This window comes from Rhipicephalus sanguineus, chromosome 5 (assembly GCF_013339695.2).
Source record: "Rhipicephalus sanguineus isolate Rsan-2018 chromosome 5, BIME_Rsan_1.4, whole genome shotgun sequence".
NCBI classification, from domain to species: Eukaryota; Metazoa; Arthropoda; class Arachnida; order Ixodida; family Ixodidae; genus Rhipicephalus; species Rhipicephalus sanguineus.
In genome coordinates this window covers 31,961,109-31,989,091 of record NC_051180.1, presented here as the reverse complement: position 1 = coordinate 31,989,091, position 27,983 = coordinate 31,961,109, and the positions used below count along the sequence as shown (strand labels likewise).

Sequence of the window (27,983 nt, the reverse complement as noted above, 5' to 3'; positions counted from 1 at the left end):
GAGTTTTATTCTATTCTTTTTTGGCATAGGTTTTCTTTAGGCGCGACTTTAACACCACTCTCTCGGTCGTTAAAGGTCAAAGAGCGAAAAGCGGAAGCTAAAGGTTGAACAGGAAGCTTCTGGTTCCACAACGATTAGGCAAGCGTGTGTACGCAGCACAAATCACGCAGGCATGCCGAAATGAGAGACAGTGTCGCGATACGTAGCGTTTACAACATTAAAACAGAATTTGCGTGAGACAAAATACACTCGGAGTACACTTTGTTACGGGATATAACTCTTAACTAAAAATTGCAGAGAAGAAAAATCTGGAGGGCACCCTAATCCTTGAGTTCGGTGTCTGGTACTCGCACGTCGGCGTTCGTGTGCCCTGGTGTATTCCTTGGGTTAAGTCTGTGCTTCGCGCGCTGACGAAGCGGATCTCAGGGGCCACGTACAAAGAAGCACGTGGTTGAGATCTGCTCCGCCAGGGGCCAGAACGATCTCAGCAGCTCACAAGAAAAGCGTATGCTCTTTTAACGAATTATTTTAGTATTTTTAAAATAATTAACGCCAGAGTTAATTGTCCCTTATCTTCAGTAAGCTTATGCTCTGATATCATATGTATCCAATATAATTCCTAAATTGATCAAGAACCATCGATTTCGTACCAGTTTTATTTTTTAGAACAAACCTTCTGAGTATTCAGAAAACCGGAAGTGCTCGACCGGAAGTGCTCGGTAGAGAAACAAGAGTGTCACTCGTTGCTCGTGACGCTAAAAAAGAACGCTGCCAATCAAGACTAAAACTTTTTTTGAACAATGAGAAATACGGAAGAAGGGAGAAAGGCAGAGAGGTAGACCGAACTTAAAAATTTGGTTTGCTACCGTAAACTTGGAAAATGTGAACATCTAGAGGTAATGTGGACAAGTAAAGAGAGAGAGAGAGAGAGAGAGAGAGAGAGAGAGAGAGAGAGAGAGAGAGAGAGAGAGAGAGTTACATGATTACTGCCGGTCATGGTCACAACGCGCGCTAGCTCAATATAGTTTGCAACGTGAAAAGGTTCGTGGTTTATGTGAACTTTCCGTAATTTCATCAGAAATGCCATCTACACGATTAAGTTACCAAGATGCGAAAGGTAAACACGAAACTTAGACGCGTACTGAATATTTGCACCGGGACATAAATTTGGTGTCGGAAAACTTTTAACGAGTGCTTCAGGTAAGGGAGCCTTGTTTCAGCCACGTATACACATGCTGCTTTCCGATGCCGCTGCCCCGCTATGACGAAATCGCCCGACTCACTTGGAAGAAACGACGCGGCGACACGGATGTCTACCGGCGACCGAAGGAGGCCGCGCCCAGCGCTATGACGAAGCATTTATGTGGCAGGCAACCATTAGTTCCAGCAGCGCGTCTCCCAGTTCGACGTATACCCCCCTCTCATCGACAGAAGTCGTCCTTACCTCTGTGTGCTTAATGAGGGCGCGTGTTGCGACGCGAGGTATTTATCGGGAGGGAGACCTTGTTGTGGGAGATAATCCACTGGTTTCAGCAGGTACAGGGATGACGAATTCGACTTAGGCGGCTTGGTTCCAAATTCGAGGCCTTAGAATTTTCACAATTAAGGGTTCAAACTGAGCGGCATTTGCTGACTCGTATTTCGTTGAAGTTTACGGATGTTAATATAGGTTGTGTGTGTGTGTGTGTGTGTGTGTGTGTGTGTGTGAGTGAAAGAGAGAGAGAGAGATAGAGAGAGAGAGAGAGAGAGAGAGAGAGAGAGAGAGAGAGAGAGAGAGAGAGAGAGAGAGAGAGAGAGAGAGAGAAGACGTTAACCACATTTGCTGCTGGTTAGCTACCCTACACTCGGGAAGGAGATGTAGGGACATATGACCTCTGCGAAGGAATCAGAACATATTAAGGATGATACCCCTAGCATAAAGATTGGTGAGCTTGACAGTCCAACCTACGCACGTTAAACGCCGTCAGGTTAGTAAACATTCTTCATATAGGCTGCCCTGATTTGTAATTTTGAAATGCATGATGGTTGCACGGGCCACATCTGCACCGGGAGCTAGTACTCCTTATAATCCGACTTATTCACTCAAATTCTTGCTACGTATTTTTTGTATGTCTGTACGTCATCAATCTCGTATTAGAGTGTCTTTGAACTCGGGAATAGGTCTAGATAGGATTGCGCCTTTGCCATTCCTAAACTGTTCTTCAGAAAAGGAGAGCCGTGCTGTTACAGGAGCTGGCATTGTTTCCGCTGGGCATATTAAGGAAGTTTCCGCGGGTCTCATGTTCTCTTCCGTGAACATGCTGGTTGTGAATCATCTTCAGGTGGCGTGAAATTTCGCCTAGATCATCTTCATTTTCAACCAGCTCCCATTGGGGGTTACTTCGAGAACCGAACCTTTACAAGAGGGTGGGCCAAGCCTGGTCTCAGGCGCCGTATCCTAAAGAAAACAATGTTTACCTCACTCTTACAGACGCCACACCTGTGAAGTTTCAAAAGATTGTGATTGTATCGGGATGACAGTGAATCGGAGGACGAAATAAAAGAAGAAAGAAAAAGGCTTGAAGATGCAAGATCGTTGACCTGGGCATCTATGGAAGCTCTTGCTGAACACTCGAGGACCGCGTACACGGAATCAGGGGCCACGGTGGAGCTTGCATAGAAAAGGGAGAGGGTGCAGAGGGAAAGAGGAAAGCAGCCTAGATAATGTACTTCCCGTACGAACCCAAAACTTCGGCGGAAGTGAGGGTACGAGAAGGCCGGAAGTGCGCCGCCCTGTCGGAAGTGGAGGGCACCTTCTGAAACATAAAGGCGTAAAATAAAGTTAAATATATATAAAACAAAATGAATCACCTGAGAATAGAGGGTGCAGTCGCAAAAAAATATATAAGAGCCGGAACGGTGACCTGAGGGGTGGTCTTATTGGATTTGAGCGGACAAAAGGCGTCGGAGGAAAGAGGAAACGAAGAAGGGGGCCGTAGGATGGGCTAACGCGAGACTATGGGACGACATTAGCCGCTCGAATAAAAATTTCAAGCAGCGGAGAGTCGGTACTCGGTATGCACCGGGTTACTAACATGTGCCATCTGCTGTTATTAAGTTCACTTGAAAACTTTTCGTTGCAGTGGTGGCGCAGAACAACGGATACAGGAGGGACGACACATCATTTACAGTAAAGGCCGAACCATATAGAGCGTTTTTGCCGGCGTTTTCCCGGCGTTTCGTACGCCGGCGTCCCTCGACGTCGACGCTACCGGTGACGGTGGCCGAAACGTCCACCTCTGGACGGTCCAGACATCACGGGCGGCAGCGTCGACGCCGGATGCAGTTCGATGGACGCAGAACCAATCAGCGTGCGGCTGGCAGCGACTTCCGCTACGTAACGGCGTCGTCGCTGCTGCCAAAATGGCTGCCGCCCGCCTCGGATCTAATAAGTCGTCGCCGTGCACTGTGTGGCCCTTAAGTTCTCAACTGATGCTTGTTTTTGACTTAGCTTGTTCCCTAGAAGCTTCGACTGCAAAGCGATCGTGATATCTTTGAAGTCTTTCCGAGTGCCGTACTCAAGTTCATCGGTAGGCTTAGCAGGAATGAGTGTATTGGTCGAATACGTGGCCTCAAAGATGTACGGCAGCTTCAAGCTCAGAGGCCATATATTACAAGTTTGTGCTTCTTCTTAATGCCAATGGCTGGCGCTACAAGTCAAACAACAAAAAAAGACTTTTCGGTGGCGTTGTGTCACTGTGACTCGTTTTCTGCACCACAGAACTGCTAATGAGACATAAAAGCTATAATCAGGAATATATCTTGTTGGTCCATTGACGGAAACTGTACACTGCTTTACGAGGTGTCAGGTTCATTCCCTCTGGTCACACTGTGTGACGCTGAGCTAACGCTCTTCATATGGTTTGCCGCCCTCTCTGACGACGTTGATGCGACGACGCCGAGGGACGCAACGCCAGGAAACGCCGGCAAAAACGCTCTATATGGTTCGGGCTTAAGGTTTAAGTGAGGTGGGCGAAGCTCGCTTCTGTGGCTTCGTTAACGAGTGCCGAGTCAAGGACTGCATTCGCGTTGCAGTTAGCGCGTTACAGCGCTTCCAAGAACAAGCACCAGCTAATCGTGAGGGCGGCTAAGCGAAGGCGTCTAGGCGATGACAGACTTTTTATCAGCAAAAAAAAAAAAGTGTATTTTCTGTGGGAAATAATCATCTTGTGCGTTGAGACTTGCTTCATTTTTGACTGGCATCTGCCCTTCTCGAAGGGCTAGCACGCGAGGCCGTCTGACTGTTACCGCCGAGATCGAGATTTCTTTCTTTCTTTCTTTCTTTCTTTCTTTCTTTCTTTCTTTCTTTCTTTCTTTCTTTCTTTCTTTCTTTCTTTCTTTCTTTCTTTCTTTCTTTCTTTCTTTCTTTCTTTCTTTCTTTCTTTCTTTCTTTCTTTCTTTCTTTCTTTCTTTCTTTCTTTCTTTCTTTGCGGTTAACCTTGAAGATAACATTTCAGGGTACAAATACCTGGCCGTCTGCTTGAACTTTGAACCAGAGGCATTTGCTCTGGGCCATTTTGCCATTTGCAGTAGAACTGTATTGTTAATTTTTGTTGTACATAAGCTTTTGTTAAAAAGATTCCGAACTTCACGAGTGTGGACGGCTCACCGCACGTCTGCCCCCCCCGCCCCCCACGCTTTGTTCTCATCCCCTCGTACTGCGTCATAAGTATCCGGTAACTTCGCTCAGTTAATACGACTTCAACAGTTATGCCTTAGTCAGAGTAGGCAGTGTCCAGTCGACGTTCGCAGCGACTGCAGTGTGAACGCACTTCAGTTCTTCGTTTGACCACCGCACATGGCGAAGCGGGATAGAAAATGCTGAAAACGTCACGTCCTGCAGCTGTGCCGTGCACTCGACAGCGAGAACAATACCAGAGTACTTTCGTCACAATTGGCGAAACTATCGTGCGCTTTCAACTATACGAAAATGTTGGCGCTTTCTCGCTAGCGTGCAGCTGCTTCGAAAGTGTACCGTCCTTTACGAAGCGTACGAAACATCTTGCGTTTTCTTTTTGCATTTTATTCCTAGTGTCCTTTGTTTCCTTCTTCTAAAGCTTGTGTTGGGCGCATCACTCGTCACTGTATGTTGAGCCAAGCAGACAACGTGTGCAAGATATTGACTGACATTATTGTGCACCTTCCCCAGCTGTTTGATGCGGAGAGGCAATTGCGTCGCGTACCTCGGCTGATATCTCCAGAACGTTTAGATGTTAGAGTGCCACATTTCCTCACACTTTCCAGCAAAATAGAATTAATTTTGTAGACTTAAACGGGTCATTATTATAAAACAAGTGATAACTTAAAAAGTGCAATCTAAAACAAGTCTTAGCCCTTCAGAATTTGAGACTGCTCGGCTGCTATCTCTGAAGTTGTATTCCAGAGCACTCTACGTGCCGTCAAGCTATGAGGTGTGAAAAGGTTCCGTGCAAAATGTCCATGCGTAACGTGTGCAGCGAGCGGACCTGCGTCATGTGTTGAGCGGTACCGTTATTGTTATGGCGGATTGTCTGCAGAAAAATAAGTCGCCAAAGCAGGCCAAAATTTCGTGCTGCACGCAATAAATATTTACTGTTTCCTCCAATGTCCTAAGCTGTGACAGTAGAGCTAACCAGACTCTGTAGCCCGAATTATTGAGACCTACTTATGTATGCACAACCGCGCACAACATGTTGTAGCTCTCTCGTGACGGTTAAATGTTTTTAGTGCAATGACGAATAGGATAAAACCAGCTATTTTTTGTTGCTTAGCTCAGACAAAATAACGCTACAAAAAGGAAAAAGAAAAACGTTACAGAATACGGCACAGAGTAGATCACCTGATGTACAACGCAATACAAACCGACAGTACATGAAACTATTGTACGTGAATTCAAACAAGGTTGACTGATAAGGCTCACACACTGCTGAACTGCTCCCTTTGCTTTCTCTAGTACAAGCGATACCAGCACTACACATGACTATGGAAATTTATGCACATGGAAAACAGTGCTGCAGGAATCACTGCCTGCGACGGTGATTTCGGTCAACATTATAGTCCATAAGCAGCAAGTACATCGATATAAAAGAGAAATGGAACATTGAGTATCGTATAAACAACAACAATAACAGCCACATCCTTTTAATTTGGCGAAGGGGCCGGATTCGGGGACACGGGCACACCCTCACGTCCAGCACCGAGGCTCGTGCCGTGGCGGGCCACGCGGCCAAGGCCGCGCACGCCGGTGTTCCGCTGCGTCACTTCCGCACCCGTCGCCATGACGACGGTCACCCACCGATGGCGGCCGGCTACGCTATACGCTTCCAGCACCGGGAGTGAACTGCGCAGGGGGGCGCGGCACAACTCAAACGGCGCGGACCGAATGACGAAGATGAAAAGCAAAAAGAAGTGTGACGAAGGAGGGTTTCCTACCGCCATGCTAACTGCATGATGCTTTCCCCCAGTGCCGGGGCCCTCCTCTAGAGAGGGCAACCGTCATGGTTCAGTGCATTAGGAACATGAGCATGTCGTTAGCGAACATGTATTAACACACTCACAGAAGAGAAATAGAGGGCTGTTTTCGATCTCGCGCACGACACCAAGTGCCCTGTTTGTCTATGGTGAGCATCCAGGGGTTAACGAATGTTGTCGAATGTAATAGTGTCCTATTCGATTCGGTCTTTGACTAAAGTTGCTCCTATTCGTAAATTAAGATATTGTTGGTATAGTTTACGAATATTTTGAAAAGTCAGCTGCATCCAAATAAGCGCAGAATACAACAAAATAGCGCGATAACGTTAATTCTCGCGGGAATATATATATAGCGCTAAAACGTGACAGCTCACACTGAAGCAGACACGTCGGTCTAGCAAACTGACTTTACTGGCTATACAGTGATCATTCGCACTCGCTTTAACAGTTACGTGCATGGGAAAAGTGTGGCGTTACTTCTGCCTGGTGCTCCATGTGTGCTTTCCGTGGTAGAATGCCGTGGTAGGATACTTAGACGTAAACATCGTTTCTATTCTATTTTAAAATCTTTGCTCAACACTCAAAAACTATCAGAAAGGCATTTTATTCCATTCGCTTCAAGCACTATTCGATTCGTATTCGATTTAATTTCAAAGCTCACTATTTGCACACCTTTTACAAATATCTACAACTCTCGACCGGCTTTTCAATCACTGATGTTCAAAGACACATTTGCAGTTTGGCAATCTCGAGAGAATGCAACATCTCGAATTGCAGTTTTGCGTGCCTATATATACGCTTGCGATCGTGACATATGCAAAGAAACATCGCGGTCGATCTACTGCAGGCGAAACCGTGTGATTTAATATTGAAGAATCTTATAAACCGGCATTTAAACGCTAATAAATGGCATAGCTTCAGTGTTTCACCACATATGCCGTTTATATCTGCATCAGGGAGCCCGAAAATGAAATCCGAACAATTTCAGAAAATAAAAGAGAACAGCACATGCAGTAGAGGGGTACGACGTTTTGTTTCAAGCATAGCGCGGGAAATCCCATCGTTGAATGTAATCCATTCCTCACTAATGTTTCTCTTCTTTCGTTGTATAATGGGCTCAGTGTTCGCGTGGTAAGCGTATAAAATTTTGCATATCGATATGCGAAGAACCAGCCGAATGCACAAGACGAAGAATGTCGATAGCGTTCTCGAAGTTGCAAGGAAATGAGCGAGGGCAAACGAGAGAGAAAGAAGAAAGAAAGGAAGAAACAGAAAGAAAGAAGAAAGAAAAGAAAGAAAGAAAGAAAGAAAGAAAGAAAGAAAGAAAGAAGGAAAGAAAGAAAGAAATGAGGCGCGCTCTCTCTCTCTGTCGAACACTTGCATGCGATGGAGGATAGATAAAATAAAGACAACACTGGTGCATTGCCTTACGACCTTGAAGCACATTCTTAAAAAAAAAGAAAGAAAAAGGAATGGAGGAATGATGTTAAACGCAATCAGGCACATGATGGCAAGTGGTGGTTTCTAGTCACTCAAAGCGTCTTTGCTGGCATTGTCGTCCACATCTTCCGCACCAATTTTGTACTAAATTCTTCGTACATTACGTAGTTGGTCGGTCGGTTGGTTGGTTGGTTGAAAAACTTTATTAGGGCCTGTCTGTCCAAGCCTCTCGTTGTCCATTTATTTATTGCTCTTCAAGTACTTATTTCGCTTTCGAGTCATGTAGCTGCTCGCTCCCGATTCGAAGTTTCTTTACTAACCCACATGCGCCCATATCAATAGAAGAAGACTAAAAAAAAAAGTGTGACGAAAAATACACTGGCAGAAAACCATCGTCAACAGCAGTGTCGTGCTTAAAGCTGCCTTGAATAAAGTCAAATGGAAGAATTCAAACATTTCTCTAGCGAACGCGTCCCGTAGATTGATTAAAAAAAAAAGAAACGTGTATTGAAAAGAAAGGGTTTTGAGAAACTGGAGGGTGGGTCCCCTAGTCCAGGGCTCCACTGGCCTCAGCAGCACGCCGTGGCTGGTCGAGGAGCTCCACTCGGGCTTATTTTCCCTCGCTGGCGAGCCAGGTCTCTCATTGCTCCGTTTTGAACTCTTGCGCTGAATGTGAGACGTATTAGTTTTCAATGGTCTGTAGCCGAGGATCGCAACACTGGGCTTGTTGGTCAGCTATAGCTGGAATGTATATCTGGATAGCGCTTTGAAACATGGACACAAAGAGAAACGAAGACAAGCTCTAACTTTCACTGCTGAAGGTTGGAGCTTGTCTCGTCTTGGTTTCTACTCGCGTCCATGTATTGCCGAGCTATCCAGATAGCGTCCCGTTGGTCAAAGCTTTTCCATTGAAGACCGCCTTCAAAGTGAGGCAATCTAAATGCAAGGGGACAGGGTTATATATAATTTTCAGGCAGCTGTGGCGTCAGACATCTGTTTTGCGAGTAGGAAACGCTTCAGAGCGAGAACTTGCATACGGAAGAAACCGCGATGTGGCAGCTATTCAAGAGTTTCTCAGAACGCAAAAAAAAAGGAGCAGCGGCTACGTTCACTACAGCGACACAACTGTCGCGCGAGAATTTACGACAGCAGAGTATTATATCATTACTTCGTCTGAAAAAAAAAAACTGCCTCGGTATTTCGCTTTCCTTTCACTGAATATACGCAGACCGTTGTATGCGATGAAAAAGATTTTAGGCTTACACGTACTTAAGTACCGAAATTCTCTCGCGCTTCAGTTGACTTCTATGTATCTTTTTTTTACGCTATGGTGTATCATGCAGAACAACGTGCACAACTTTTACGAGAACACCATATTTTCCGGCGAGATCACTGTAGTGATTTGCTCACTAGTGATTAATTTTACAGAGCCCTTCTTGCTCGTATACGACGCTGTTCCGTGCCCTGATTAGCGGATTGAATAATTAAGCATTGTTGTTTTACGAACGCTAAAGAGGAAGAACTAAACTGTGGGGTAAGCTCGGTGAAATTGATACTAATGAAGTCACGCCACACTTAGTATATAGCGTTTCGCATTTTTTGTACCAGATTTCCCGAAAGCGTGCTTCTAACCTTTTCAAACTGATACTTTCAGGAGAGCATAATCTAACTTAATCTCAGCATCTTACCTGAAGCGTGCTCAATCTTTGTCGCTACCGAGTAATTCGCACTGGGCGCTTAATCTCAATACATACACGATTACAACTGGCGGCAAATGCACGTTCTTTAGTGCCGGAGTTACATAAAATTGCCGTTGTATAGCACTGCGCACAGTGTTAACCTGACTATGCAATGTTTTGTACGCATGGCTTGTTGCTGGCTCAGGTTGTGATGTTACGAGAAATATCACTTAATGACGAGAAAACTTTGGGTGTTCTTGCACACCGCTGATGCTGCTTGCACTGTGAGCAGTCGTAGAAGAAACGAAGGCAGATAGTACTTGCGCTGGCGTCGCTAGTCTGCTGTCAGGATAACTGCATCGTCTCATCCATATTTCTTCTTTTTTTTTTCTTGAGTCATTTATTCTGCATGGCATTCACCAACCAATTCTTGACAAAACTCGGGCGGCGGCTACTCATTACTTTTTTAAAAATAGCTTTCAACATGGACCTCTCAAAAACGACGAATACATACAAAGAAACATATTCGATACAACAACAACAACAACAACAACAACAACAACAACAACAACAACAACAACAACAACAACAACAACAACAACAACAACAACAACAACAACAACAACAACAACAACAACAACAACAACAACAACAACAACAACAACAACAACAGTAATAATAATAATAACAACAGAAAAAAAACATTCATGTAGATGCATACGCAGGTTTGGAGGTTTGGGTGTAGCGCCGCGTACGAAAATTGTAAGAAAGATGATGGCAGCAAAGAGGCGCACTCGCAACTAAGCTTTATTTTGCGTCGATTACAAATATAAAGCGATGAAAAACACCACGTGTTACCTATAGCATTCGCACTTTGCAGCGTCGTTTGGCCACATTCTACGAACAGCGAGGGGGAGGGAACCGATGCATGCTGGGTACTCCCGCGCTCTTCGTTCTCTCGAGGCCAGCGCAAGGGGGTGCAGACATATTACGAGAGGACAAAGATCGCCTTCGAAATGTGCGCATCTCAACGCGCGACAAGGTGGTGTATAAACAATGCTCACACGAACCACCCTCGACGCCTCGCTTGCCACGAGAGTGGGCTTCGTAATCAGCCGCTTTGCATTCGCCTTCCAAACAAGGCGCTAGCGGCTCTGAACACTCATTACACCGCTTTAAAATTGAAGCGTTCTCTTCGACTCGACAGTGGGGCCTCAAAGGAGCTGACTCTGTGACTTGGTGAAGGTGTTGCGTGAGCAGAAACCTTTCGCTCACTTGTGTATCCCTTTATTTTTGAAACTCCGTTCTCCTCCTTTGCGTGTTCAGTCTGCAAAAGCGTTGTAGCGAGGCCCTGGAGCGGGAGCTCGCGCACTGGCGGCAAATCCCATTAGCGCGAGCAAACAGCGCGCGACCAGTTTGCGAACCGCCGGCGAAAGGAAGCGAGTTAGTTCGTCCAGCGGCGCTAGATTCGCCCCTGAAGCACCCTCCGTTGGATCGTGCACTGAAGGAGTCAGCAAGCCTCTTCTGGTGAATTCACTCTCCGGCAGTGGCGTCTTGAAGGCGGATGGAAGCATGCTGTTCTCTGCATACACGGTTTAGAAAGAAGGGTTCACTGACGGTAACTGCGGCGTTTGAATCTAGTAACGTCATTCTGAAGAAGGCAGCCTTCTGAGGAAACTTACTAAGGTGCCTGGCGAGACTCACTCACTCACTCACTCACTCACTCACTCACTCACTCACTCACTCACTCACTCACTCACTCACTCACTCACTCACTCACTCACTCACTCACTCACTCACTCACTCACTCACTCACTCACTCACTCACTCACTCACTCACTCACTCACTCACTCACTCACTCACTCACTCACTCACTCACTCACTCACTCACTCACTCACTCACTCACCTCACTCACTCACTCACTCACTCACTCACTCACTCACTCACTCACTCACTCACTCACTCACTCACTCACTCACTCACTCACTCACTCACTCACTCACTCACTCACTCACTCACTCACTCACTCACTCACTCACTCACTCACTCAGAACTACGTATACAGAGGAGGCGCTCTCTCTCGCAGTCTTGAGGCTCGTCAAGGAAGTGAGCGAAAGAAAGGGCGTGAACATAATGTGCTAATAAGTGGCTTCAATTAGCCGCACGTCGCGGTCACGTCCTCGTGACCACGTGCCTGCATTTCAGCGCCTAGTCTTGCGCACACGTTGTTCCTTGAGCTAATTCTTGGCTGTTACGCACCAAGAAAACTACCGCGTAGAGAAGCTGAAACGTAACTTCAGCTAATACTGCGTCGCCGACCGTGCAACGCCTTCACAGTGAAACACCTAATCGCCGTTGCATCTCTCAATGCGGTAGGAAAGTTTTGTCCATACTGCCGGCGCTTCTGTATTACGCGAGACAGCACCACCATCATTCTCCCTTCCGCATTAAGAGAAAGCGAGGGAGCGGCTTGTTTATCTGGAGATGGCAGCGTTAGCGAGGTGTACGCGGCCTTATCGAACGCCGTTGGCGATTGCTGCGTCCGCACGCGAATTCGCGCGCAAACCGGCAAGAGTTGCCGCTGTAAGCTTGCTCGTGTTCCACTACGCGCTACCTTCGGCGGGCTCGGAGTAATTGCCACCGCCGCGCTCTGGGAAAATGAATGGGTACCTCTGATTAGCGGGCTGCCGGTGAAAGCTAATTAATAACGGGTTCGTAAGCCACAGCGGAGTATAGGATTAGCGGCAGGCCGCCGAGACCGCGATCAAGCGCGGGGCGCGCGCGTTCTGGCCAAGTTTTCTTTGCCCGATACTTCGACAACTCGTGCAGGGGATTCCCCCCCGGGATAGAACAGATACACCGTTAGAAAAAAAGAAGGGGGGGGGGGGGGAGCGATAAGAAAGGCTCCGTGTTCGACGAGTAACTGAAATGTTATCATCTCTGAGAACGAAGCACGACTTGTGAATTTGAAAAAAAAAAAAAATGTCTTGGCATACTATTTGCCAGGTTTTTATATATCGATTTGTCAGATGAGTGTGTCGGATACCTTACTACTTCGCACCACGACGGTTGACCTTTTTTTGATGTTTGACACTGACTACAGCGTTTAATAGTCGGGCTTATGTTCAACTATGGAATGCCGCAGAATGGCTCAATTTTATGTATGTATGTATGTATGTATGTATGTATGTATGTATGTATGTATGTATGTATGTATGTATGTATGTATGTATGTATGTATGTATGTATGTATGTATGTATGTATGTATGTATGTATGTATGTATGTATGTATGTATGTATGTTACTCAAAAGCACGGATCCAATAATGTGCAATGGGTTCATGGTAGTGATGCAGAACTGTCGGTAAATGGACTATCAATTGCATCTATAGTTTCTTTGAAACTATCGATAGTGCAAACAAACTATCCATAGTACTATGGATGCACTATCGATACTGAAATCGGTAGTACTATCGGTAATATTACTAGCGATATTACTGCCACGCGTGTTTATTGCTTTGTTTTGATGTATTCGGGTTTAACCCACAAAAACTGTTAGCAACGTTTGACCCAGACCGCGCCGCAATGTTTGAGAAGCTTTGTGATTGAGATCATTCTATTAAGATCACGAGCCGAACGAGAATGACTCCAGTTTATTCGACAGCTTACGCGGCCACTAGCCATAAGGCTGGAATCTTCGATAGCGCATGTATAAAAGCTGACGCGCTTTACCGCTTGGCAGATTGCTCGACGGCCGATGACTCTTCTCGCCGCTATCAGTGCGCAGAGTGTATCACTTGCATCTTGAGTTTTCATTTTCTGGGCACAAGTTCGCCCAAATAAAGAGCTCCGTATTACCCAGTCTTGCTGCAGCATTCTTCAGCGTCACAACCACGTGAAAATACCATCGATTATGGTGTGAATAATGGCGCTGTTGCTGGCCGGCCATATTGCCAAAATATTTGTGATCAGCCTACTATCAGCTTCGCTTAATTTATGAGGAATTTTTGGCGAGAGAAGTAAATTATTTTGGCAGTGAAAATGGTGGTATATATTCCACAATAAATTCATATTGAAAAGCAACCAGTTACACCTTACAATTAACAAACTTAGTTCTTGATATTTTTTTTATTTTGAAATCATAAAATGCAATACAAATTTGAAGCGGCGCAGTTCCACCACATGTAACGGCGTCCTTTCCGCCACAACTGAACAGCTTGACTTTATGATCATGTGTCAACAAAACACACTGGTGAAGAACACAATCATGTCAACTTTCTTTCCGTTCAGTCAGCTCCTCCGACTGCACTATGTACCACGCGCGTGGGGAAACAAATTTATGCTGCAATGATTTCGCGCTCCTGATTTTATACTGCCGATAGTACCATCGGTTTTACTATCGATAGCGCTATCGATAGTATTTTTTATCATCGATAGTTCGATAGTGACTCAGCTATCGATAGCATCGATAGTGCCATCGATAGTTCTGCATCACTAGTTCGCGACCATTCGTTAAATGTAGATTGGACGTTACTGGAGCTATCAACGCAATTTTCCATCTCTGAAAGACTTAATCTGTTCGTGATGGAGAGATTCACGAAGTTCACGAGACTGCGGCTTGCGCCATTCTCACGTTTGTGGCGACAGATTAACCATAAGGAAATAAAAAAATAAGGCAACGTAGAAGGAGTGGAGCTCCTTAACAGCTGAAGAAGATATCAAGTGAGAGTGCCGCATCCTTTACAAGTCCTCACCATTTTTTATCTCGTATCTTTACTCTATCCGACATGGTTGCCGCTATATAGTTCATCAAGATGTATCACTGACAGGTCGCTCAAAGCACGATTCTTTCGTGCGTGAATTGAATGATATACCGTAATGTATAGAATAGCCCTCGCGAATGCATACCGGACTATTCAATCGCAATTTAGGTGGAAATTCTGTTTACCGCCTTCAGATTCGCCACAAAATAGTTTTCGAAGAAATACTTCCGCGAGGAATTCGTGCTAACGGGATTTACTGCCTGAAGTCTGCCATTCAGTCCCTACGTATCTCTAGCGATGAAGAGTCGAAAAGGTTATGGAGAATGCGACTGCTTCGTATCGCCACGCAAGAAAAAAAAAAAAAGAAATGTGCGTAATATTAAGGTGTGCTTTAAAATCTGCTTCATTAAAACGTTCGCACGCTCTTCCTATTTTATTTGTGAAGAAATAACCTTCTCTGGTTCGAAAATATGATTAAATACGTTAGTTTAGTAGCCGTACATGCTTCGAAACTACCGCGTACTGCGTATCCTGCGTATGGAAATCTAATGCGATAGGTTTAGGTTATTTAACTTTTGCATGTACATCATTAGAATTAGAGGAACAGGTTCAAATCGAATCACTGTGTCAACCGTTAAGTTTGTTTTGTCTAAGTGCAACACACTTTAGGCTCAAACCAATTTAGCATTTTGCTATAGACAGATCCTAAGTCTGTCGTGTTTGCACGCCCTGTCTTTTTAGAAGCAATATTAACGTTGGAGCAGCACAAGAGTTTACGCGACATAAGTGTCCACATAACCGAAATTTACGCACACGATACAAGAGCTCACCGAGATATTCCCACAGGAGATATTAGGCGCTTGCAAATTGTCCTTTAATTGTCGCATCTTAATTGCAACAGTCACGCTCGCGGAAACAAATAAGGCACATGCACGAAGAGCTTAATTTACTTCTATCAATCTTGTAACAAACAACACCGCGGCGTTTATGAATAATACTTAGTTCATTTCAGAACGGCAGAAAGCTGAGCCAGCTGGTAGGAATTCATGATAAAAGGCAGTTATGGGCGTGCAAACACGGACACATGAGAGAAGCCAGGACAACACAAGCGTCGTTGTGTTGTTGGCGTTTGTGTTGTCTAGACTTCCCTCTTGTGTTCGTGTTTGCATGCCGTCTTTCATCATACATACCGTCTTTCATCATTGGTACTTCGTCCACTTCGACGTCAAAGACAATTACGATAGCGTAGTCGAACCTTTTCAGTTGATTAATTAGAAGAAAAGAGGGATATTATAACCGCTTTAACATTGCTCACAAGTGGAACACTGCGCATAATAACGTGGTGGTATAGGTAATGGCAGTAACAGGCACACATCGATAGACGATCTGTTTCTTATGGCGCGGACGCTACATAGGAACGTTGTAACGGCTCCAGAAAATGGGCACCGCTAAGTTATTATCCGCGCGACCGCCATAAGCAAACTCGGCGCGGCTTCATTGTGAGACGATCAATGAGTGTGTTCTACACAAGCGATAAAAAAAAAAGAAACAAAGAAAGAAAAAACGGGGCAAGCGCAGTGAGGCCAAAATGCTACCGTGTCTCCAGGCAAGTGGTTTCAGGTGCGCTCTCTCCCAGGGTTGCTTTGCTCGGGACATGTAATTAGCATGCCCGCGGCGGCAGCCGGTGTGGGTTACGGCGGAGTCCCGGCCCTTGAGCTACACGGCAGCCTAATTGGGTCCTTGAGAAAACCCTCTCCACGTCGTCCCAAAACTCCCGCGCCTCTTTCCCTCCCTCCCACCCAGTACTCCGCATCACGTCCCCGCAGGAGTCGTGAACACAGCTCGCCGAAGAGACTGAAAAAAAAAAAAAATGAAATCAGAGGGTCGGTGAAGTGGTTCACTGTCAGCGTCACCAAGCGGGACGGAGAACAGTTGCCAAAAAAGCGCAATAGGTCCGGTAGTTCGCGTCATCTCCCCTCCCCTTCATTCTCGACCTACTCGCGCCACCGGAAACGGAAACGCTTCCGGCTAAACCAAGCCACGCGTACACACAGAGCACTGCAGAAGTTTTCAAACACCGTCGCATGCAGTGTGGGTTTGGTCATGCAGGGATGCTGCTTCCTCCCGAACTATACATCCGCTCCGGCAGTTTCTTACCTGTTCTTTCTCGGACGCAATCTTAGGGCCTTTTACACTGGCGTAGCCAGGGGGGGGTGGGGGGGGGGGGGGGGGGCTTGAAACCCCCCAACTCCCCCCCAACCGAAATTTTTCAATTTTCCATGCGTGAACATACATAAAGTATGGTTAACCCCCCCCCCCCCCTATCCCCCCTCTGCTACCCGAAACAAAATTCTGGCTACGCCACTGGCCTTTCAGATACTTCTAAGACACCTACCGGATTCTCGTGACTCCGCATGGAGACAGACTAAAAATGGCGTTATATACGTATTAGAACGTGAAAAAAAAAAAGTTCGATGAAATCATCGGGCATTGGCAGTCGCTCTCTTTCTAAGATGTATACGACCATTACCAAGTCTAGACGAGCAAGTAGGATTAAAAACAAAATTCACGTAAAGAACGAAGCGTAGAGACCGAAGCGGCGCTAGTCTCCGTCCTCTTTCGACCATCGTGTTTGACTTTGGTCTTAGTTCCAGTGTAGCGACTCAACTCTACTGAAAGGGCCGTCCATTGGCCATCCTTATTTGCCCTGATCAAGGAGCAGCATAAAAGAAAAGCCCCTTATATACATACAAAACGTATAAGCGGCCCAAATAAAGAAGGCTTATTGAATGCAGCCGAAAGAAACCGACAGCAAGAACAAACAAAAAAGAGAGAAGGGACTCAATTAAAGCATGTGGTGGGCCGCTTAGGAGATTAAATGTACCGGATAGATAAAATGGCGAAGGAAAAAGAGAGAACGAACGGAGCTTTGAAGAGCAAGTGCGTAAAAACAAAAAATAATAAAAAAAAGGGGGTGAGGGTAGCGGGGAGCAAAGCGCCGCGACCGTCGCGTTGCCGAGGAAATTGAATCCAAACGGGCGTCTTGCTTTCAGAGCTAGCTTTGGCGTCTCCTTGGTGGTTTCCCGCGCCGTCACACTCGCTGACTTTTCAGTGCTGGCGGCGGTCTCTTGCTTTCCGCCGCGAGGTGTCGCATGAATAATTTCCGGTTCGGAGTCTGCTACCACCGCCGCATCCCAGTCGTCCCTCGCGCGCGCCGCCTTTTGAAAGCAAACAGTGCACGTTTTTGGTGCGAACCGCGCTCGCCATTCTGGATCCGCTTTTGTTTGGACGACTTCCTTTTCATTGCTGTGTGTACTGGCTTGCAAAACACGAGGCCTATTGGTGATCGTACGCTGAACGAAATGGACACAAAGAAACTTGCATTCTTCCAGTGTACGTCTATTCCACCTTTTATGTGTTTTCGCCCTCTTTTTCTTTTAGCACAGGAGGAGGCCGTTAGGCTGAAGAAATCGTCTTTTGAAATATATCTCCAAACTATTTTCAAAAAGGCGTTTGAGTTAGGTTGAAGACGAAAAAAAAACATGCGTCAGCGGAGATTGAACGCGACACTGTATAGAGCATATTTTTTCTTTCTTCTTTTGTTACTCAGACCAAGCATTGCGATATAATATCAGACGGCAGTGGTACTGGCTTCTATACAAATCCCAAAGACAGCATTATCTGCTTCAGTCTTCTACACTTATGTATAGGTAAAATGTGGGGGAGGGGGAAATGAAAAAGAAAGAAAAAGGAAACACGGTTCGTGACGCCGTCATAGGAATCGGTATGACACGAAAGTGAAATGTGTCCTCACAGAAGTAGTTGAATGTTTATTGCAGCACGATGTACGAGAGTTTGCACAATGTCTATTGGTGTTTGGCAGATATAGCACGGCTTGATGGTGGACTCACCCGTGTTGACGCCTGGTGGCACATCTCCATCCCTACGACTGACGTCCATGATCATGATTAAACCTTTGTGGTATCTCTGTTAGTTAACATAGATCTGGATACAGCATATGGTGAATCCCCCGCAAAGATGGCGTCAACATGCACATAATAGACCTTTTTCAAGCGATCCCAGAACCCCCCGTGGGCGCGCGAAGCACTATGGGAAAAGTGTGTACGGCGAGCCCGCCTGCTGTTCCGTCGCTCGCTGCTCGTTGGCGCCGCGGGAGCACCAAACGAAAAAAAAAAAAAAACGCGTCGCGGCTGGTTGACTATTAATAAATCCTAAATACTACACATGTCTGAACGCATCTGCGTGTATCTCTACGCATGAAATGCGAAAGGAATGATGCAGTCAGTGTAGGTATTCCCGAGCGGATGTATACGGGATGTAGCAGTTAAGCGGCGTGCGAGTTATCACGTGCCCATACATGCAGTCAAGACGTGCTATCGTGAGCAATGTGAGCTGGAACACCGAATTCGTATTTATTCAACGATTACTTGTTCACAAGCCGCAATGGCATTTAATGCCATAGCAGGTCGTGATCGGGTTTAACCGAACTGTAGGTGTTACAGTGTTCAGGTGTACAGATGATTATTTGATTTTAATTGACAAGTCACGCGCTGTACAAAGAAGTGAGCACATACTAAACGTGTTTAAAGAAAAAGGGATGGGACTAGAATTCACTTGCGAGATGCCTTTCTCTGATAATTTGCAGTTTCTTGATACATTCTTTTCAGTTTGTTTGCGGGCAGTATAGCCCGCGTTCAGCGAAATGGGTGTTTTATTTCGCGTCGGCGAATTCGAATATTGTTAAACGAGGAACTGTGATTTCATGATTACGCGCAGCATTGGAAAAATAACTTGCGCACATAAGATGAGCAGTAGTTTCCAGCTGCAAAGTGATCAAAGAGGCGGGATATCCTGCGTATCGCTGTATCGGTTTGCGAAAATCTGTTCGCATGGCAAAGAAAGATTAACACGGACGTGCTCCATCCGTAAATAATGAAGAAACTAGAAATATTGCAGTCATTCCACATATGTATAAGAAGTCGCATGGCCTGAAGAACGTAGGGAAGCGATCTGGGGGTGAAGGTTGTGTTTGCCGCCCCAAATAAGCTTAGTCGCATTAAGGTCGCATGGGTCGGCCGTGGGCACCGAAAAATGCGGCCAGAGGCATGCCAGTTGTTTTGTAGATTGTGTAGTAGTTAACCGAAAATTCCTCTTTCTTGTGTCCACATGTATACATACATCGGCCAGATTGGTCGATGTATTAATACGCGCCTCAGCGAGCATCGAAATTCATTGAATGGAGCCGTCTCATCTCGGATCGCTATGTCAGTCATGAAAATGTAATCCCTTTTTCGAATGCACAGTAATTTTGTACCATCAACCTAATCGGACAACGCGAGAAATTTCGGAGGCATATCATGTCACAAATAGCGCTACACTTTGTGTCAGTCACCATGCTCAGTCGTTGCAAGACAAGGAATTCAGCTTTATTATTCGCATGTAAGCACACGCCTTGGTTGTTTGACTTTTTGTGCCTATTTATGACACGCGTGACGCACTCTCATTTTTGTATATATGCTTTTTTTCACGCGTGCAATAAACTTTCAGTTGTGTGTGAGCGCCGGTTTGTGCATTTCCTTCCTTGTACTGCTCCTTTCTTTTTTCGCTCTAAGTATTATTCCAACCTGTAGTTAGAGCACCAATGAAGCTTGGTAGGCACTTATCGTTCGTTACATACAGGTTGCGAGCGACCCAGTGAATGTATCTCATTTCCCCAAATGCCGACTACACTTTCTAGTGTACTCTTTAAACATCAGAACCTCACACTGTATACTCGTCGACAGTGTCGATGGACGTTGATTCCAAATGCATCCGCAAATCATAGACCGCTCCTGCACTTCATAGGCAACCGAGTTGTATTTTCTTTTTCATTTATGCCGTACGGCGCGCTGGCGCAAAAAAGAAAATAAATAAAAGGTGACGCTTCTGAGCTGCTCAACTGGTCCAACAGTGGGACAGATAGAAATCGTCGAGAGGCCGTCGCAGCTAAACACTGAAGTTCGTGATTGAATTGCGCAGTAACATGTTGCACCTTGCCAAATTCACTGTGCCTAAGAAGTCCTGGCGCGGCACAAGCGGAAAGCTACAACGCGAGGCCCGCGCGCTCGTCGCGGCGGCTGCTGCGGCGTACACACATTTCCCATGAGCGCTTGCGCGCCCGTTGGTGGCGCTCGTGTGCTTGAAAAAGGTCTATTAACCCCAGTACTCGGTATGTACTCTTTCAAGGCGTCATTTTGTGAGAGAAACGGCAAGGTGTGCGCTCCCTAGTAATAGGATAACCTGCTCCTGTGTTCATGCGTACATTACCACAGGGCTTCAGGAACGCGAGAGGCAAATTTCGTAGCTCGAGCCGTGAACGCGCGAAGGCGTTCCACTTCCCGCTGGCGTGTCTCTCTCTGAGTCAAAGCACCCACTTGCACGACATTCGCCCGTCGACGTCGTTGCCTTTCTGCGGCGCTTATTGCAGCCGTTTTATTAGTCGGTGCCAGTGCCCTCGAAGGCGTAGGCGGCCGAGAAACACCGTTGGTCCATTTGGAAGCTGCCCTACGCTGGCGAGGAGGCGTCACGCGCTGACGCGAAAGTCGAGGCCCGTAACTGCGTCGTCACCAAATCGAATCACCGCGCACGCCGCGTTTCACTGACCATATAGTTTCTGCAATATTGCAGTGAAAGCCTACGGGAAACGCTCGCAGTCGGCGCTCGTTATTGTCATGATTCACTACTCATGGCCTCCGAGATTGGCTCCTGCAACGCGCCGTTGCTAGTGTAGCCCCGGCCGTTTCCATTTGCAGGGGGAAAGTATTCAAGGAAAACTTTGTGACAGCCAGAAGAGCGTCGCAGATTGGACGCTGAGCTTGGGCAAAGGTCGCCATCCCGCGGAATGTTAAAGAGTTAACAAGAAGACTCACACCACGGCCGGACCAGAAACGCGAAGGAAAACGTGACGCGCGTCATGTCTCCCCTCTAGCCTGGCCGTGATTTCTCACAGGGCGAGCGGGGAACGAGGTGTGACAGCGCGAACGTCGGAGAGCTATTGTTTAACATGTATGGATGCTATAAGCGAGGCTTGGGCTAAAGCCGCCACCTCGTGATGTGTTAAAGGGACACTAAAGGCAAATAACAATTTATGTCAGAGTGAAAGCCCAATGTATGACAACTTCTAAAACGGCAATATTATCAACAGCAGTGCCCTACTTACCGAGAAATTAAGCTAAATGTATCACATGATGAGCGCCACGAGTGGGACATTTTCGAAGTGATCCCGATGACGTAGGGAAGTCGGCCTACAATAAATCACTAGTAATCAAACTAGCAGCAGTAAAAAAAGAACATTCCGAGCAACAAAAGACGTAATAAAATGCTGTTTGTTCGTTTCCGCTTGATTCATGGAAAACAAAACCTCCGTGGCGTTGCCATGGGGAACGGCGCGCGTGGTTCAAAGGTTCCGTTTTCGCCGAGCTGTGCCTCGCCCGTCTCAGTGGTAGTTTCGGGATCGCGTACTGCCGTGCGTGTTTTGCGCGCTCGTGAAAGTCGCTCTGACAGAAAGTCCGACAAAATGCCGCATGCGTGTGATATTTCCGGATGCCCGAATGGTGCACAACGCCAGTGCTGCAGCAAGGAAACCGGTGTGTCTTTTCACTGGGTGCCGCGGAATGAACCCGTACGCTCGAAGTGGCTTAGTGTCATGCCATTGTGCCAGTGTGCTAAACAGTCAAAACCTCTGCGTGTGTGCTCGCTGCACTTTCGTACTGAGGATTACGAGACCAACCGCAACTTGGTGACGGCTCTGAATGTGCCCATCCGAGCAAGTCTTTGCCGCAGCGCCGTTGTTGCTACTGTGGGTCCCGCTACTTCCGCTCGGCTGCTACTAGTGTCGGCGGCCGCGCAGAAAAAGCGGGCAACGTTGGGCACGGCAGCAGTGACGTATGAGAGTCGTATTTTCAGGCGGGAGATTTGAAGCGCGCTAACGCGATGCGGACCACTAAAACGTGATTTTATTTCAAAATAAGCACTTCCTTGGCACAAAAGCAGCACTACGAGGTTTCTGGACCGCTATTTCAACAATCAACGTCGACTTAATATTTGCCTTTAGTGTCCCTTTAAGGCGTTGACAAAATTAGACTTCTTTCGTAAACGCGCCGAATGGTGCAGCCGTAGCACTGGCGCTTTGCCGCAGATAATCTCGGAGGACACGCATTGCTTCACTCTAACGCTTCCCGACGGCCACCACCCAGCGCATCAAGGTCACTGCGAGAGGAAAGTGTGAGAGATAAAAGGCGCGTTCGTGTAGCCTCCTTCATGTGTTTAACGAAGGAGGCTACACGAACGCGCGTTTTATCTCTCACACCATCCTCTCGCAGTTATCTTGATTCACTGGGTCGTGGCCGTCGTCTCCTTCATGTATTTAACGGTAGCGCTGTTGTATGTGTGTACGTAGGCAATAAAGAAAAAAAAGTTTAACGGTAGCGCAGGGGCGCCCGCCAGCTGCCCTCGTGGACCGCGAGGTCGCGGGTTCGATTTCCGTCATTGGAAGTTTTTCTTCAATTTTTTTTTCGTTGTCATCTGATGGCGTGAATTTTGCTGACGTATTTCCGTGACGGAAATAAGTAATGATAGTCTTGGTGGACACCGGCATAAAACACTTTCGTGTTTAAAAAAATGCGTGTAAAATAGGCGCACGGAGAATACGTTTGCAGAATCAAACGCACAATATTGTGTTTTCTTTTGGAAGGCTGGGACACACCCTCTTCAAAAGTATTTTGCGACCACGTTTCACCTAAATGAGCGAGTATCATACGCTCTAGACGTCGAGGACGGTGTATTTATTGGCATATATATTTCTGTATGCGCTGTTTTGCACATATAATAATACCTTGACCTGAGCGAGTTGGTACGTACTCGGAGAACTGCAGCGTGACTTAGACGAAGACAGGAGACACAGATAAGTGCAGACGAGCGCCGTCTTTGTCTATCTGTGTCCCCTGTGTTCGTCTTAAGTCGCGCTCCGAGTGTGCACATACAGCCGCTAGCTTAATTGACAGCACATGGTACTCAGGAAGGTTATGACATACCTTCGAAGATGTCGGTAAAGATTTGATCTGCCTAAGAATCTAAAGTGTGAATGGGAGCGATAAACATGGGTGTTATAGTTAGGTTAGGTTGCCCAAAGCTGATTCGTTTGCCAGAGGGACTCGCGACCGAGCACGTGTTAATAGGAAAATGTTTGTGTGGGGGAGAGGTGCTTTCAGGCTAAAACATGTACGCGTGGCATGGACGCGTATCTAATGGCGAAGCTAGTGCTCCCGCTACAACAGTGTTATCTTTCACCCCTCGAGGCGTGAATATTGCATGGAAATGACAGCGCAATAAAGAAAGAAAAAAGAAAGTCCTAGAGGTGGTGCTGGGGTGACGGGGACTTCCAGCTGGGTACGTGTGCATAGAGTACCAGGCAAATGCCCGGGAAGGAAGCAAGCCGGGCGAGAAAAGTGAATAAAATCGAAGAGCAACGGACTACTGGCGTCTTGCATAGTGTGCTCCGAGCAAGGCTACCTGCCACAGACAGCAGCTGCTGGCTTCTTCGGTCCGGTGCCCACCTGAGAGGCTCGTGCCGCGGGCGGCAGCCGTGTTCCGATCTGTCACACTCTCTCCCACTTATAAGATGAGGAAGGGGAGGCAGCCGTCGTTGCCACCTGTGTGTAGAATGGGGGATCTCAGTTGGCGCCACGGAGCGCTGCATCAACCCGAGTCGCCTCGAGAACTTGCTGTTGTTATACGCGTGTCTCCTTTCGCTATCTAGAGCGATGGCGTATTAAAGCTCGCGCAGTTGTGCATAATGCTTCGCTTTTCGGCTTCTAGTTGATGATTTTGAGCACGTGTTCTATAATAAGGAGCGTTATTTCAGAATTAGACGTTAGGCGGGCTAAAGGGACCCTGCTAACAACAAAACCAATGTAAACGAATGGTTCTTAACTAACGAGTTTTTCTGGTGCCGTTTGGCACCATTGTAGCGTTCTCGGAGCACGGTGGAACGTGTTAGCAGTCTAACTAACTAACTAACTAACTAACTAACTAACTAACTAACTAACTAACTAACTAACTAACTAACTAACTAACTAACTAACTAACTAACTAACTAACTAACTAACTAACTAACTAACTAACTAACTAACTAACTAACTAACTAACTAACTAACTAACTAACTAACTAACTAACTAAGCTCAGACGTGCGTCTGTACATCGCCGCTAGCGATGACCAAAGAATCCAGTAAGAAATTATGTTACGGTAGATGGTATGAACAGTTTTTATGTAGCGCGAAAGGACACACGGACACGAGAATACACATAAGGACACCACACAGCGCTTCTCGTGTCGGTGTGTCCTTTCGCGCTTCATCAAAGCTGTTCAAACGATTCACCAACAAGCCCACATCGCAACCCTCGTCGATTACGGTAGAGAAAAGCCACGACAGGACTAGAACCCGCGAGAACCTAGGGATAAGCTGCGTACACTCAAGAGCAGCAGTTTTCTCAGGAACAAACTGCGCGTTAAAGGATCTCCAACATTTCCACGATTAATCAAAATTTGCTCCTACGATGGTTCCTGTTCTCGTGAAACCCAATTCTTAATACTACCTTTTCTTTGTCTTTTTTTTACATTTTGTATCTCTGTTCTTTTTTTTTTCCCACGAGATGCATAAACAATCGCTGTAACTAGTGAGCAGTGCCTGCTATATATCTGCGCGGCCCTGCCAGTCCGTCCAGTACACACTGTATCCTGCAGGGGTGCCATGGCGTTAAGCGGCCATTCTCGCTCTCTACGCGCTGCAATTAGCCATCGCACGCCCTTGCGACTGGAGCTCAGAGACGAAACTATGCGAAAAGGTTGAGGGCGAGCGTTCTGTGGAGCGAGAAATAATCGCTTCTCGCAAAGCTTGGAGAAGGAGAAGTACAGCATACAGCGCTTCTCGTGTCCGTGTGTCCTTTCGCGCTACATCAAAGCTGTTATGCTACTTTGCGGTTTCTCGCACACTGCATCTTACTTAGCTTGTGTTTGTTTTTGTTTTTCTTCACCATTCACTTAACTCGTGTCTTTGTTTCTTTTGCAGGTGAGTGTCCCACGCTGTTGTTCTTGCTCACTGGAACCGTGCGGCCTTCATTCGGTAAGCCGTACACAGACGAGACCCAGACACGCGCGGTCACTGAAACAGCGATTCATCGTCAGAGATGCACTTGAAGAAAATTTCATAGTACGCAGATGAGATAGCTCAATATGAAGAGTAAAGAAAGGGTATCATAAGTTCGTGTTGCCCTGTAGCTTATCGTTTTCTTGCAGGATAATTCACCGGGGAGACCCGTTGTCGGTGCGATGAGGGCCCCAACCTAAACTTGTGTGGTACCTTGAGCGGTATCCCGGTGTGCAGTAGCCGGCCAAAGCGAACTATCGCCGAGGCCGATCTATCTGACTTTCTGTAAATAAATCTCTCGTTCGTTTTCTTTCAACAGCTGAGATTTGTTTCGGCTTGAGATTTATTGCGCGTCGAGTTCACGACTTGGGCGATCAAATCTTGCAAAAGTATCTGCAATGAAAACAGTGTATATAAAAAAAATGGGACAATGAAAACCAGGACTGGGGGCCCACTGAGACAGCATGAATAATAATATTGTACAAACAAACAAACAAACAAACAAACAAACAAACAAACAAACAAACAAACAAACAAACAAACAAACAAACAAACAAACAAACAAACAAACAAACAAAAAAAACAAACAACGAAAAGAATGACGACTGCTTAATCACAAATAATATGGTATACATGAATAAAACAATGCATTTCTAGTAAGACGGCATATGCATGTGCTGACGAAAAGAATAAAAATAAAATGAAATAAAAGTGACGATGGAGCTGGAAAGTTTCACGACGGAAATGGCAGCCCGATAACTTTACGGGACAATAAAATTCGCATAGTGAACACATAAGTATAACATCCCGCACACAACATGAAAAGAAGCAATAAAGAAAAAAAAAAATTGGGGGACGCTTAAGCTTCGCCTTTAAGAGCTGAACGCGATAGCGATATTCTGTTCCTACTGCGCAGTTCGAACACTACGAGGGTTTAACAGCATGCGCCCACTAAGGCGTGTGCCTTATGTAATGGGTAGCATGCTTTAAACCAGGAGCAATTATGCGCGAGAAACTTCTTCGAAGTGGCGATGCACCCACTACGTGGTCTTAAGGGAATACGCGTACTAATGTGTGCGCCTTTTGTAATGGGTGGCTGTCTTTAAACCACGAAGTCGTTATGATATTAGCATGGTGTTACGCCCTATGGGCAATGTACACTTGTACCACGCAATACTACTGCGATATTACATCTCGTACTGTGATACCTGTATACAGGACGCGTATTTTTGGGAAGCATGAAAGTTACTTTCAGTGCAGCTCCAAGCAGAGGCGTGGCTGTGTGGTAGAACACCTGCTTGCAACGCGGACGGCCTGGGTTCGATTCTCATTCGGACCCAACATTTTTATTATTTATTTTATTTGCAGCTTTTTCGATTTTTCGGTCACGGACATGATGATGATTTTTCGCTCACAACCAACGGCCCCGACGCCGACAGCGCAATTTCTGCGATACGAGCTCTTTAACGCTATCGCGTTAAAACCGTATCGGTGCGTGATCTGCAAGCCGTAAAGAGGAAGCCCTCTTTGTCAAAACTTCCGGGCCACTCCTTGACGGCGGGGGTCCAGAGGTGTCGTTGGGTCGTGTGTCGTTCTAGATCGCGCAAGACCAGTGCATTGCGAGTGAGGCCGCGGAGGCAGTTATCTTTCCATACTATAGCTCTGCAAGGACGTGGCATAATGCGTCCTTCCATGTGCTCCCTACCGGATTTGTAGAGTAGCGCGGAAGGCTCCTCCATTGCGTCCCTTTCCCAAAGAGAAAAGTGCTCCAAACACGCGTAAAAGCGAGGTTACAGTTGAAGCCGAGCGCATCTATAGAACCTTGGGGAGGGTTGCGTTAGCGTTGCCTCCACAACGCTTTCTGATAAAGAGCTGACGTTTTTACGCATGCGCTGAGGATGATGTATTGTACCGGACAGCACATATACATATATGTGCGCTACAGTTTCAAATACCAACTGGACTCTTCCGAAGATAGGCCTCTTTGCTATGCCGGTTATGGCTAAGAGTGGCTTTCACAAAGTCTTCGTTTCATATAGGGATGGCCGACAACGCTTTTTGCGACGTCTGGGGTATCGAAGAGACTTTGCAGCACATATTCTGCGACTGTCCTCGCTACGCTGTGCAGAGACGACCACTCGCAATCGCTCTCGCTTGCCTTGACCACACACCGATGTCGCTGGCAACTATCCTCGAATGTCATCCCAAAGAGTCCTCGAAAATAAAGCAACGATGGCATTGTTAAAATTTCTGAGGACAACAGACTTGCACGAGCGGCTCTCGACTGATAATGATCCCGTATAACCCACAAGACCGCCGCTCTGTGAAGTTGTGCGCGTGTGTGCTCCCCCTCTCTTTCTCTCTTTCTTTACTCCTCTTTCAATCGCCCCAATCCCTTTTCCCTG

At 46.5% G+C, this 27,983-nt stretch overlaps 1 protein-coding gene across 9 annotated transcripts in view; it reads left to right on the top strand.

The window, feature by feature from the left end:
• LOC119393433 (protein couch potato) overlaps window positions 1–27,983 on the top strand; it is a 147,547-nt gene that overhangs the window by 67,014 nt on the left and 52,550 nt on the right. For 8 of the 9 annotated variants that reach the window (XR_005183904.2, XR_007416336.1, XM_037660447.2 and 5 more), the window contains exon 2: window positions 25,501–25,554. The exons of the other annotated variant lie outside the window; for it this stretch is intronic. Coding sequence is in view for 6 of the 8 variants with exons in the window: in XM_037660447.2 (XP_037516375.1) it covers window positions 25,501–25,554 (54 nt within the window). In the remaining 2 variants the exon portion in view is untranslated. The remainder of the gene's footprint in view (window positions 1–25,500; window positions 25,555–27,983) is intronic. 9 annotated transcript variants of the gene reach the window in all.